Below are 14507 nucleotides of genomic sequence, written 5' to 3'. Positions count from 1 at the left end.
TCAGGCAATCTGCCTGCCTCGGCCTGCCAAAGTGCTGGGATTACAGGCATGAGCCACCGCGCCTGGCCGCAATCGGCCGCAATTAGTCATTTTAAAGTGTATAGTTCAGTGACATTTAACATTCACAATGCTGTGCAACCACCACTTCTCCCTGGTTTCAAAATTTTTTCATCACTGCAGAAGAATACCTGTACCATATGTAAGTAAGCACTTCTCATTCTCACCTCCCCTGGCAACCACTAATCTGCTTTTTCTCTATTGATTTGCATATTCTGAATATTTTAAATAAATGGAATCATACAATATGTGATTTTTTGCATCTGACTTATTTTACTTAGTATAATGTTTTTGAGGTTCATCCAAGCTGTAGCATGTATCAGTACCTCATTTCTTTTTATGGCTGAATATTATTCCATTATATGGATTTGCCACAATTCATTTACCCATTCATCTTCTGATGGACAGGTAGGTTATTTCTGCTGTCTGGCTATTATGAATAATGCTTCAATAAACATTCATATACAAGTTTCTGTGTGGATATATGTTTTCCTTTCTCTTGGCTATCTACATGGGAGTAGAATTTCTAGGTCATAATATATGTTTAACTTCTCAAAGAATTGCCAAAAGGTGTTTCATAGTGGCTACATCATTTACATTCCCACGACCAATGTACAAGGATTTCTATTTTTCCATATCCTAGCCCTTACCAACACTTCTTTTCTGGGTTTTTTTTATTATTTTGTTTTTTCATTATTGCCACCCTAGTGGATGTGAAATGGCTTCTTGTTGTTTTGATCTGCATTTCTCTAATGACAAATGATATACATTTTTTCATGTGCTTATGGATCAAAGGTATTTCCTTGGAGAAATCTCCATTCAAGTCCTTTGCCATTTCAAAATTTGGTTATTTGTCTTTTATTATTCAGTTTTAAGAAATTATGGCCAGGCGCAGTGGCTCACACCTGTAATCCTAGCACTTTGGGAGGCCGAGGAGGGCAGATCACTTGAGGTCAGGAGTTCGAGACCAGCCTGGCCAACATGGTGAAACCCTGTCTCTACTAAAAATACAAAAATTAGCCAGGTATGGTGGCAGGCGCCTGTAATCCCATCTACTTAGGAAACTGAGGCAGGAGAATCGCTTTAACCCAGGAAGCGGAGGTTGCAGTGAGCCAAGATCATGCCACTGTACTCTAGTCTGGGTGACAGAGAGACACTGTATCCAAAAAAAAAAAAAAAGAAAGAAACTCTTCATATATTTTCAGTTACGTTTCATCAGATACATGATTTACAAATGCTTTTTCACATTTTTTGTGGGTTGTCTTTCACTTTCTTGATGATATATTTTGAAGCACATATGTTTTTAGTTTTAACGTTCAACCTATGTTTTTTGGTTTTTACTTCCAGTGTCATATCTAAGAATCATTTGCCAAATCAAGGTTAGGAAGCTTTATCCCTATATTTTCTTCTAAGAGTTTTGAGTTTTACCTCTTACATTTAGGTTTATGATTCATTTTAAGTTAATTTTTGTAGATAGCAGGAGAGTCCAACTTCATTCTTTTGTATGTGGATATCCAGTTATCCCAGCACCATTTGTGGAATAGACTGTTTTTTCCTGTGTTAAATGGTCTTGGCACCCTTGTTGAAGGAAGATCAGTTGACTATAGACACATGGGTTTAAACCCATAGATGTATAGGTACAGTTAATTACAGAATTACCAAATGACAATTTCTACTTGTAAATCTATACTCAAAAGAATTGAAAACAGGCACTCAAACAAATAAATGTACATGCATATTCACAGCAGCGCTATTCACAATAGGCAAAAGACGGAAACAACCCAAATGTCCATTAAGGGATACATGGATAAACAAAGAGTGGTATATACATACAATGAAATAGTAGTCAGCCATAAAAAGGAATGAAGTACTGACACATGCTATACCATGGGACATTATGCTAAATGAAAAAAGCCAGACACCAAAGATCATATACTGTCGAAATCCTTTTATATTAAATATCTAGAATGGGTGCATCCAGAGACACAGAGAGCTGTTGGTGGTTGCCAGAGTCTGGAGGCAGGGGGAACTGCTAATGCTGAATCCCTGAGGGTTTCATTTTGGGATGATGAAAATGGGTTGAAACTAGATAGATACCACATGTGTTGCGTGGTGGTACACAACATTGTGGCTGGACTTAAATGCCACTGAATTATTTCTCTTCCTTTTCTTTTTTTTTTTTTTTTTTTTTTTTTTTTTTTTTTTTTTTTTGAGACGGAGTCTCACGCTGTCGCCCAGGCTGGAGTGCAGTGGCGCGATCTCGGCTCACTGCAAGCTCCGCCTCCCGGGTTCCCGCCATTCTCCTGCCTCAGCCTCCTGAGTAGCTGGGACTACAGGCGCCCGCCACCGCGCCCGGCTAATTTTTTGTATTTTTAGTAGAGACGGGGTTTCACTGTGGTCTCGATCTCCTGACCTTGTGATCCGCCCGCCTCGGCCTCCCAAAGTGCTGGGATTACAGGCTTGAGCCACCGCGCCCGGCCTCTCTTCCTTTTCTTATAAGGGCACTAATCCCATCATTCTGGCTCCATCCTCATGATTTCACCTAAACCAAATTATTTTCCCAACGCCCCACTTCCTGAGACCATCACACCGAGGGCAAGAGCTTCAAGAGATGAAGTTTGTGGGGAATGCCAACATTCAGTCCATGACACTAAGCAGAGTCTTCCTGTACTCTTCCCACAGCTTCCTGATGCAGTTTTCTACATTGTCAAATGTATCAGCTCATGTCAGTCCATTTTTTCCCTGGAGCCCTTTGTCTTCATGTTATAATCCAGACCTGAAGCTCATTAAGCCTGCTACACAGCTGTTGTCCTAGAAATTTAACTCTCTCCTGCATTGAATCTCCTGTTTCCTGGATCCCATGTCTTCTTTCTTCCTTTACATCTTCATTTTGGTGGCACACATTCTCCAGTAGTTTCATGAGAAAGGATACCTTAGAGAAAATTTTTGTGTGTATCTGAAACCACTATTATTCTACCAACTCTCTTGATTGTTTGGGTAGAGATTTCTGGGTTGCAATTCATTTTCCCTCAGAATTTTGAGGCCATTGCTTTATCATCTTAAGATTATCGTTGAGAATTTGATGTTGTTGTTCTTAATCTTTTCTATCTACCCTTGTCCTTTCTGAAAGTTTTTGAAATCAGAGGCATCTTTCTCTGTGGTGGTCTCATATTTCACAGTGATAAAAGGTAAATGTCTTCTGTCATTTTTTCAGCCCCTTGAAAAGTTCTTACGTTATTTCTTTGATAGTTCTCTCAGTTTTCTCTCTTCTGACTTTCTGGAGAAAAGATCATCTGATTTAATCATGCATTTCTCCTATTGCACATGTATTTGTATAATTCTTTTCACCTTCTAGGAGATCGACTCACCTTCTTTTTCCTTTCTATTGCATTTTAATTTTGTTGAGTAAAATTTTAATTTCTAAGAGCTCATCTTGTTTTCTTCCTCCTCGTCAATCCAACCCATCCCCTGTCTTTCCCTGGTATCGCTGCCTTTCCCCCTTTCCCTTTTTCTCCCCTCTCCTTCCTCTTTATCCCCTCTTCTTTTCATCTCTCCTTCCTGTGCTCCTCCTCTTCCCTCTCTCTCCGCCTGCATCCTGTTCTCCATCCCTTGCTGTATTATTTTCTTTTATCTCTGAGGGCAGAGATTATGGAATTTTTAATTTGTTCTCCATTTACTCTATTTTAGTTATCTTTCATCTGAGCCTGCATTCTGTTTCCTCCAAGTTGCTCTTATCTATGTTTTGGTTTTGGTTATATTTGATGTCCATTCATCTCTATGGGCAAGGCTTTGCAAAGCTGATTGGAAGATGTGTGTGAGTGGGGTGGGTGGAATGGTAGGCTTCACTGTAGAATAACAGAGCATGATCCAGTTGATTTAGCTGAAGGACACCCAGATGTCTGTGTTTTTTGAGGGGCTGTTCTGTTCCTTCAATAATAAAGATCCTTCAGTATCCTCCATGTAAATGAAAGTTGCCCTTCATTTATTATTTGCTAGTATTGGGATTTAAACATCACATTGTCTTAAAGTAGGACACAGCTCAGTTTATTCATTAAAAGAGTTGGACTTGATCCTTTCTACCTTATAATAACTCTATGAGGCTTTGCTACAACCTCTATTTGGAATCATTTAAAGGCATTTAATAGCTTAATATAATATATATAAAATACATTAACTCATATACTTTCTCTACAAAGAACCTGTGTGGAGCACAGTGGTGGGGAGGGTGGCTACTAATATACCAAACACATTTTGTGCCTTCTAGGAGATCTGTCATCTATATCAATTAGCATAATGTAAGACAAAATCATAAATGAGGCTGGGCCAGATGGCTCACATCTGTAATCCCAGCACTCTGGGAGGCAAGTGGATCACTTGAGACCAGCCTGGGCAACATAGCAAAACCTCATCTCTACAAAATTAGCCCTGCATGGTGTTGCACGCCTGTAGTCCAGCTACTCAGGAGGCTGAGGTAGGAGGTTCGGCTGAACCTGGGAAGTTGAGGCTGCAGTAAGCAACGATCACACCACTGTACTCCAGCCTGGGAGACAGAGTGAGACCCTGTCTCAAAATAAAAAGAAAAGGAAAAAAAAGTCATAAATGAAAGGCAGACATATCTGGCTTTGAATTGCAGCACTGCCTCATACAAGCTGTGTGACCTTGGGCAAGTCAAAATCCTTTTTGAGTCTGTTTCCTCATTAATTCCACTATGTGACAGACCCCGTACTGACACTGGAATAAGAGTAGCAGATAACAAATGTACTTCTCTCCATGGAGCTCATATTTATTACATGTTGTTACTAGCTACAATTCTATTTTAATGCTCACATTTTTTATACCCTGGCATTTCTGTGGTTAAAGTAATGCTAACACATATTTTGTGTCCATACACTATACTTTTAATGATCATTTCTTAAGAATATTTTGTTCATTTACACTCTTTGGTTTTTTTAACTTAAACTTGAAATGTTAAAAGTTTAATGAACTATCATAAGTTGGAAAATTAACTAAAATAGACAGTATTTGTTTAGCAGAATTCATTAGAGGGCCGTGTATCCTTTAGTGTATAAAAATCTTTTTAGTGTAAAAACATTTGCTCTAATCTTTTGCTGATTGTGGTTTTTATGCTAGCTCTTATAGGATATTGTTAACATTTAAGTCTAGGAATTGGGATTCCCAAGATACTGATATAAAATGCTGTAACAGAAATTTCTGTGCTTCTGAGGTTTATAGAACTCGAGATTCTTTTAGAATGAGTGTTCTTAAAGCAGTATATCCCTAAGGGCATTCATGGTTGCTTTTCTCTCTTCTCCTTTTCTCATTTTAGGGAAACTAAAACCAACAATGGCATTCATGTCAGGAAAATTGAAGATTAAAGGTAACATGGCCCTAGCAATCAAATTGGAGAAGCTAATGAATCAGATGAATGCCAGACTGTGAAGGAAAAGATAAAAAAAAAAAAAAAAAAAAATCGACTGCTATGCTCAAAAAGTAAAAAAAGCTCAACAGTTAAAATCTAATGTTTGTTTTCTTCCCTGTTGTGTTATAAGGATATGCACGTTTGTTCTGGAAAAAATAGAATTTGTCTCTAAAAGACCTGAAATTGTAATTAAAACAGCAAGCTAATCAAACATAAGCTTCATTAAGTGGGATTCTAAGACAGTATGTGTTTTTATATTTCAAGGGTTTAACCCTTTGAGCCTTACATCTCACTCACTGTCTTTCTCCAAGAAAAGTATTTTGGGCAGCCAGTCAGATCAAGCAGTAAAATTAGCTCTTTGTCATGTAAAATGAAGCTAGTCTGTTTTAAAATTTTTAGTTTTGGATTGTATACTAATGAAAATTTTAATGATGTATTTGATTTTTATATACTTATTTTAAAGAAAATCGTGGGCCGGGCGCGGTGGCTCAAGCCTGTAATCCCAGCACTTTGGGAGGCCGAGACGGGCGGATCACTAGGTCAGGAGATCGAGACCATCCTGGCGAACACGGTGAAACCCCGTCTCTACTAAAAAAATACAAAAAACTAGCCGGGAGAGGCGGCGGGCGCCTGTAGTCCCAGCTACTCGGGAGGCTGAGGCAGGAGAATGGCGTAAACCCGGGGGGCGGAGCTTGCAGTGAGCTGAGATCCGGCCACTGCACTCCAGCCCGGGCGCCAGACTCCGTCTCAAAAAAAAAAAAAAAAAAAAAAAAAAAGAAAATCGTATATAGTGCATTTAACAAAAATCACAAAAAACGAATTAACTACTACTGGTGAGGACTAAATGAAACAATTCATTTTTCATTTTGATAACTAGCTTTCCAGGTAGACTTAGCCATAGGAAAATATTACTAATGTAATTTAACAAATTGCAGTATGTATTCCATGTAAAAATATGTTTAAATTGTCCTAAAACAAAATAATTTTCTCCCTAGGAGTATGCATTTGGCTACCATGTTTCGAAACAGGAACCTGAGGATAGGGCATTGGTATGGGCTGAATTGTGTAACCCCCAATTCCTTCCTTGAAGTCCTACCTCCCATTTCTATTTGGAGATGAGGTCTTTAAAGAGGTGACTGAGTTCAAAGGAGGCTGTTAGTCTAATCCAACACGGTGTCCTTTGGACATAAGAGATACCAGCGATGCGTGCACAGAACAAGGACCAGGAGAGGACACAGTGAGAAGGCAGCTATCTGCAAGCAAAGAGAGGCCTCAGAAGAAACAAAATCACCAGCACCTTGATCTTTGACTTCTAATCTCCAGAATAGTGAGAAATAAATTTCTGTTGTTAAGCCGTCCACTGTGGGAGGCCAAGGCAGGAGGATTGCTTGAGGCCAGGAGTTCAAGGCCAGCCTGGACAACATAGTAAGACCCTATCTCTACCCACCAAATAAGTTAATTTAAAAAGCCACTCAATCTGTGGGGTTTTTTTTATGGCAGCCCTCGCAAGCTGATACAGTGGTTTGAGAGGCTGGGAGGGTTGAGGGGAGGATAAACTTTAAAAAAGCTCTTATCTTTCATTTCAATCAGTTAAAAATACTTGCTCAGCGTAACAATTTTGCTTCTCATCTTCCACTCTAATATTATTGTGCCATTAAGCAATTTAGCTAATCCTGACATTTCTTAGAATCATAATGTCAGGAGCATTTAATCTGTATTTTACAAGTTAGGAAGCAGAGGATCAGAGATGGGAAAGGAGTAGCCCAAGGCCAAAATTAACAAGCCCTATCTAACAAAAACTTTCCAATACATTTATGTTGAATGGAACTCCAAGATCTCACCTCTCCATCCAGGAATGGAGTACGTGTAATCAAAGTGAACTTAAAAATAGGACAGTTTCAACAAGTCCAGAGATTCACTGCAACTGATCAAAGGGAGTCCAGTCAACATGAGCCAGCGTGATGGTGACGAGGAAGCCCCCTCTGCTTTAATCCACACAAGGAACGTAACCTGAAGTAACCTGATGTTAACCAATCTGCTACTTCTACTATGCTGTTTCCTTGTTCCTGCTAGTGCTGCCTGACAAATGCAGACCGTTCCGTCACACCTGGTGGAGCTTCTGTTTATTTTGTAGGCTGGATGCTACCCGGTTCATGAATCGCTAATAAAAGCCAATTAGATCTTTACAATTTAATTTGTTGAGATTTTATTCTTTGACATTCTTTAAGGTTTGGGAAAATGAGAAGTAGAAAATACCGTGAGGCAGCAATCTCTGGGTTCTGGTCATTAAAACATGAATTTGCTAATTATACCCATTCCAACAGGGGGATTGAGTCAAGGGACCTTGCCCTTTTCTTGACTGACCTGCTTGATTATTGCCCTAAGTGATTGTTAGTTAGGTTGCCCATCGGAATCTCTGCCTTCTGGCTTTAAAATTTTTTCCAAATTGGAGTAAATTGAGCTGACTGGTTTTGAGCTTGTAATGTTAGGGGACCAGCAATGAGTTCCTCTGATCCATCCAATCATTAGATTACACCTTTGTTTTAAACCCATCACAGTCTACTATTCATCCCTTTTTTAAATAACCATTTAAAAATTTTCTATCCTGAATTGCATTTTGAAAGGGATGGTTCCTAGGTAACACAAGGTAGAAAATTTACATCTCAAAGGCAAAGAACTTACATTTCAGGCCCAAATATTGTTATTTGCCAAGACAGAAAGGTGATGCTAAGAAGCCCAGTTAAGACAAAATGGTCGAAGGTGAGGTTTATTTGGACTAATGCTCTCACCTATTGTAAGAATTTCTACTGATTTTCCTTTATAGATACACATTTTTACAAAGAGTTTCAAAATAACTGGCCAAATACCAGAAATGCAAATTTTGGAGACTGATTTAATTCAATAGGTGGTCTTTTCAACTTAGCTTCTGTTTCTTAACTAGATTACTGAGTTCAGGGCAGAGCCCATTAGCAAATAGAGCAGACAAAGGGTTTCCTATTTCTGGACGCAGATGGATAGTTCTGAAAAAGAAGCAAACCTGCTTTACCCACGGGCCTAATTTTTATAAATATTACCTAGCATTCTTTTTGCCTTTGGAGTAAAATAGTAACTAAGTGAAAAGGTTGGCAGATTCAATCTTCTTATAAACTAGTTGCTAAAGCTTTTCATTTGCCTTCTTGCCTTCTACATGGGATCTTTTAAAGAGGCAAACATTTTTGAAATCTTTTTAGAAGCTTTTGCACATCAGTAGGTATCCCTGGGAGGGCCTGATTCAGAAGCCCTCATTTTTAAACTCAATTCTTAGATGAACAAACAGTCTTATTCATCTGGAATGTTCCACATAATGGTCATCATAATTCTCATTTATCTTTAGTAAGATTTCACCATTTTTGTAAGTATTTGCAGCTTCTAGGCCCTAATACATGTAAAAGGCAAACATAGCCAGAAGGTGAAGTACACAGTTCTTTAAAAATTTAAGGGCCGGGCGCAGTGGCTCCCGCCTGTAATCCCAGCACTTTGGGAGGCCGAGACGGGCGGATCACAAGGTCAGGAGATCGAGACCATCCTGGCTAACACAGTGACACCCCGTCTCTACTAAAAATAAAAAAAAAAAAAATTAGCCGGGCGTGGTGGCAGGCGCCTGTAGTCCCAGCTACACAGGAGGCTGAGGCAGGAGAATGGCGTGAACCGGGGGGGCGGAGCTTGCAGTGAGCTGACATCATGCCACTGCACTCCAGCCTGGGCGACAGAGCGAGACTGTCTCAAAAAAAAAAAAAAAAAAAAAAGAAAAATTTTAAGGATGCTGTCCAGGCATGGTAGGTCACACCTGTAATCCCAGCACTTTGGGAGGCTGAGGTCAGCGGATCACTTGAGGCCAGCAGTTCGAGACCAGCCTAGCCAACATGGTGAAACCCCATCTCTACTAAAAATACAAAAATTAGCCGGGTGTGGCAGCGTGGCCTGTAATCCCAGCTACCCAGGAGGCTGAAGTGTGAGAATTGTTTGAGCCCAGGAGGTGGAGGTTGCATTGAGCCAAGACTGCACCACTGCACTCCAACCTGGATAACAGAGTAAGACTCTGTCTTTAAAAAAAAAAAAAAAAAAAAAAGAATTAAGGATGCCATTTTTAAATTGAATCTTGAGTCTCTCAGAGTCAAGATAAAAGTCTAAGAGTGAAATGCCATGAGGTTGGGTCATTGTGTTTTTTTCCTCTCTTTCTCTTCCCCCCTCCCCCTCTCCCCCTCTATGTTTTTCTCCAGGGTTCCTGGCTTATAATTCCTATAGCATTGTTACAAGCATTTGTTACAATGTTGGGTGTGTCAGGCCTTGCAGGCAGGCCTCAGGAAACGGAATCTCTCTGACCTTCTCTTGCCTTCCTTTCACCTCCCCAAGGCAGAACTGTGGGTCATATAAACCCTCATTCTAGAGAGGATGCTGCTCTATATGCTGGGGGAAAGAATGCCAACTTAATGAAGCCTCCATAAAAACCCAAGAGGACTGGGTTCCAAGAGCTTCTGGATAGCTGAACACATGGAGGGTCCTGGAGGGTGATGCACCCAGGGAGGGCTGGAGAGCTCTGTGCCCCCTTCCCCAATACTGTGCCCTACGCATCTCTTCATATGTATCCTTTATTATTTTCTTTACGATAAACTGGTAAATGTGTTTCCCTGAGTTCTGTGAGCTGCACCAGCAAATTAATCGAACCCCAAGTGGGGGTTGTGGGAACCCCAACTTGAAGTCAGTTAGTCAGAATTTCCAGAGGCCCAGAGTTACAACTGGTGTCTGAGAGGTGGGCCAGTTTTGGGGACTGAGCCCTCGACCTGTGGCATCTAACACTTTGGAGATAGTAGATAGTGGGCAACATCGTGATACCCACTATCTCCAAGTAGATAGTGTCAGAATAAAATTGGAGGACACCCACTTGGTGTCCACTGCTTAGTGTGTGGGAAAAACCCTCACACATTTGGTCACATAAGTCTTCTTGTGTGTTGGTGATTGCTGTGTTGGTATAAGAGCAGAGGAAAAATGGTTTGGAGTTTTTCCCAAAACAGTCATGTAATGCTTTCATAGTGTACCTCAGTGCACAGATGTTTTCTTTTTTCTGCAGTGCATTCTAGAGTGCAGTGGCATGCTCATAGCTCACTGCAGCCTTGAATTCCTGGGCTCAAGGTCTCAGCTTTCCAAGTCTCAGCTTTCCTGGGCTCCCGCCTCAGCTTTCCAAGTAGCTGGGATTACAGGCAAATACCACCATGCCTGGCTTTGTTTTTTTTTTTGTATGGACAAGGTCTCACTTTGTTGCCCAGGCTGGTCTCAAACTCCTGGCTTCAAGTAATCCTCCCACCTCAGCCTCCCAAAGTGCTGGGATTATAGGTGTGAGCCACCATGCCCAGCCTAAATAATTTTTTAAATTCCAGTTTTTAATTATTCTGTGTTAGGATACAGAAATACTTTGTGTCCTGCAATACTGTTAAACCTACTTACTAGTTTTAGCAGCTTTTTTGTAAATCCCTTAGGATTTTCTAGGTATGTGATAGTTATCTGCAAGTAAAGATAGTTTTATTTCTTCTTTAACATTCTGGGTGCCTTATATATTTCTTTTCTTGTCATATTGCACTGTTAGACCCACAGTATAGTGGTGAATACTGGTAGTAAAAATGGATATCCCAGCCTTGTTCTTAGTCTTAGGGGGAAAACACTGTGTTTTTTCACCATTAACTATGACAGTTGTAGGGTGTTTTTTTTGTAGATGCACATTATCAGGCTGATTATTGTTTATCTGCTGAGTATTCTCAATCATACTATTGCTGAATTTTGTCAAATGCTATTCCTATTATCTATTGAGACGATTAGGGTTATTCTCCTTTATTCTATTAATATGGTGAATTAAAATGATTTTTAAAAATTACTTTTACTTTTTTTAGAGATGGGGTCTTGCTCTGTTACCCAGGCTCATCTCAAACTCTTGGTCTCAAGCAATCCTCCTGCTTTGGCCTCTCAAAGTGCTGGAATGACAGGTGTGAGCCACCTTGCCTAGTCTAAAATGATTTTTTTAAGTTAAAAATATTTATTGTGCTGTTTTCCCCAACCCATGTTTGTTGAAGCCAAATGTACTTAAATAGAGACAAACAGCTGTATCTAGGGGAATGATGGCAGTTTAGGAAGTATCAGGCTTCATTCCCAACCAACAGAAAGTTCACCTAGAAACTATCCACAGGGCAGAAAACCCTTTTGTAAACCCCAATACTTGGAAACAAGTTTGAGACACACATGGTCCACAGAACTGAATGAAATCTGAATTAGAAGGGTAAAGAGAACAGTCTTTTTTTTTTTTTTTTTCTTTTTAAGAGACTGTATCTCACTATGTTGCCCAAGGAAGAATGGTCTTATTCCAACTGTGGCACTCCTTTCCCTCCAAGTCAGCACAATGCAAGACAGAAGATTTTCCTGGCCCACAGTTTCTACTAGGGGAAAAGAGAAATTGAGACAGTCATCTAGCTTCCCTAGCGTATTCTGAGATGTTTCCCCGGCAGCCCACTGTGTTTTCCCCTGGAACACTTGGGGAAATGGCATCACTAGACCACTCAGGGCCAGGTAGAAACAATGAAAGGAGGCAGAGGTCATAGTAACCAGCACGTGGATCTTGGTAATACCTTTACGTTTCTGCCAGTTGTGGCACCAGATGAGAGATACCAGCCAGTCTCAAAGCCTACCCACAAAACTGAGCTAGTCACTTTCAGAAGCATGGTGGGTATTTCAAGCTAGCTTGAGTCCCTAGATAGCTAGTCTCTGTGCCCAGACTCAGAGCCCACCCTAACAATCCTACTCAAGCAAGGAAACTCCCACCTCCATGCACTGGAGAGAAGGAGCTAGACCAGCTTGACCCAGGAAGCCAAACGTAAGATCTACTCAGCCCTCAGCCAAAAATCCCACCTAACAACCTACCCACGCAGGAAGACTCCCACCTCTAAACATTTCAGAAATGCAAAGGGGCCAGACTGGCTTGACCTGAGAAGTCAACCAACCACTTAACTCAGCCAAAAGCCTACCCCACAGTTCTATCCTGACAGGCAGGCAATCCTCAATTCTGCAATTTTTTTTTTTTTTTTTTTTTTTTTTTTTTTTTGAGATGTAGTTTCACTGTTGTTGCCCAGGCTGGAGTGCAATGGCACAGTCTCAGCTCACTGCAACCTCTGCCTCCCAGGTTCAAGCGATTCTCCTGCCCCAGCCTCCCGAGTAGCTGGGATTACAGGCACCTACCAATACGCCCAGCTAATTTTTGTATTTTTAGTAGAGACAGGGTTTCTCCATGTTGGTCAAACTGGTCTCGAACTACTGACCTCGTGACCCACCTGCCTCAGCCTCCCGAAGTGCTGGGATTATAGACCGCACCCAGCCTCAATTGTGCAATTCTAAGGAGCATAGCTTGTGATCCCACTTGTCCCAAGCAGTGACTCTACCTAACTTCCAATCCCAGCCCGCAGCCTTCCCTAACTGCAGATCCCAAATATCAGAATTGCTTGGCTAGGGAATATATCCTGTGACTAACCTGACCAAAAGCCCTCACGGTACCCAGCCAGCAGCTCTATCCAGTATCAGGGCAAAGGCAGTAGCCCAGTCAACTAGAGAAATCACAACAAGCTCTGCCTATCTGGGGTCATTCCAGCTTATCTGGGAGCTGGCCCTTCCAGAATCACAGGCTAAATAGTGAAGGTCTACTTCTGCCAAAGAACACCTTCATAAGACAGAAGAGGGGGCGGTCGTCTTCTTTTTTTTTTTTGATACGGACTCTCGCTCTGTTGTCCAGACTGGAGTGCAGTGGCGCAATCTCGGCTCACTGCAAGCTCCACCTCCCAGGTACATGCCATTCTCCTGCCTCAGCCTCCTGAGTAGCTGGTACTACAGGCACCTGCCACCATGCCAGGCTAATTTTTGTATTTTTAGTAGAGACGGGGTTTCACCATGTTAGCCAGGATGGTCTTGATCTCGTGACCTCGTGATCTGCCTGCCTCGGCCTCCCAAAGTGCTGGGATTACAGGCGTGAGTCACCATGCCCAGCCAGGGGCGGTCTTCTTAAATGCTCAGACAACAATGCAAGGACACAAAGATTGCAAAGAATCAGTGAATTTTGACACCTCCAAAAGACACTAATAAACCTTCAATAATGGGCCCACATGGGATGAGATTTTAAACCTTACAGCACACAAATCTCTTATTTTAGACTTTTTATCTTCCTTATGATATTCTTCTCCAGGCAATTCTGTTTCTAAATTTTGAGATGTTTAAGTCAATATAAAGATGGCAAAGACTCCGTCTCAAAAAAAAATTATTTTACATAAGAAGAAACAATGTAATGATTGATTTTTGAGTGAAAAGCTAACTTTATTATTTCTAGGAAAAATCCCATTTAGTCATATTGTATTAATTATATATTGGTGGATTCAATTTTGTATTTGTGTCCCTTTGCCATATTGGGGCCATAGCTTTTCTTTTTTTTTTTTTTTTGAGGATAGTCTCGATGTCCTGACCTCGGCCCGCCTCGGCCTCCCAAAGTGCTGGGATTACAGGCGTGAGACACCGCGCCCGGCCTGGGCTGTAGTTTTCTTGACACGTCTTTGTCTGTTTTTGGTCTCAGAGTAATGGTGGTCTCAAAAAAGGAGTTAGGAAGTGTTCCCTTATATTTTGAAAAAGTTTCTGAAAGATGGGCATTCTTTTTTCTTTCTTTTTCCCGAGAGGGAGTCTCTCTCTGTTGCCCAGGCTGGAGTGCAGTGGCGCGATCTCGGCTCACTGCAAGCTCCGCCTCCCAGGTTCCCGCCATTCTCCTGCCTCAGCCTCCGGAGTAGCTGGGACTACAAGCGCCCGCCACCATGCCCCGCTAATTTTTTGTATTTTTAGTAGAGACGGGGTTTCAGTGTGTTAGCCGGGATGGTCTCGATCCGACCTCGTGATCCACCCGCCCTGGCCTCCCAAAGTGCTGGTATTACACGCGTGAGCCACCGCGCCCGGTCGGCATTATTTTTTCTTAAAAGTTTGA

General features: G+C 41.3%; 1 protein-coding gene across 1 annotated transcript in view; it reads left to right on the top strand.

Annotated features, from left to right (window-relative positions):
• HSDL2 (hydroxysteroid dehydrogenase like 2) overlaps positions 1 to 5692 on the top strand; it is an 82210-nt gene extending 76518 nt beyond the window's left edge. Inside the window, exon 11 of the mRNA XM_050761024.1 lies at positions 5384 to 5692. Coding sequence (XP_050616981.1) covers positions 5384 to 5496 — 113 coding nt within the window. The 3' untranslated portion in view covers positions 5497 to 5692. The remainder of the gene's footprint in view (positions 1 to 5383) is intronic.
• The last annotated feature ends 8815 nt before the right edge of the window (positions 5693 to 14507 follow it).

Source organism: Macaca thibetana, chromosome 15 (genome assembly GCF_024542745.1).
Source record: "Macaca thibetana thibetana isolate TM-01 chromosome 15, ASM2454274v1, whole genome shotgun sequence".
Taxonomy (NCBI): Eukaryota; Metazoa; Chordata; class Mammalia; order Primates; family Cercopithecidae; genus Macaca; species Macaca thibetana.
Note: the sequence above shows the minus strand (reverse complement) of the source record. Positions and strands in the feature narration are given on the sequence as shown.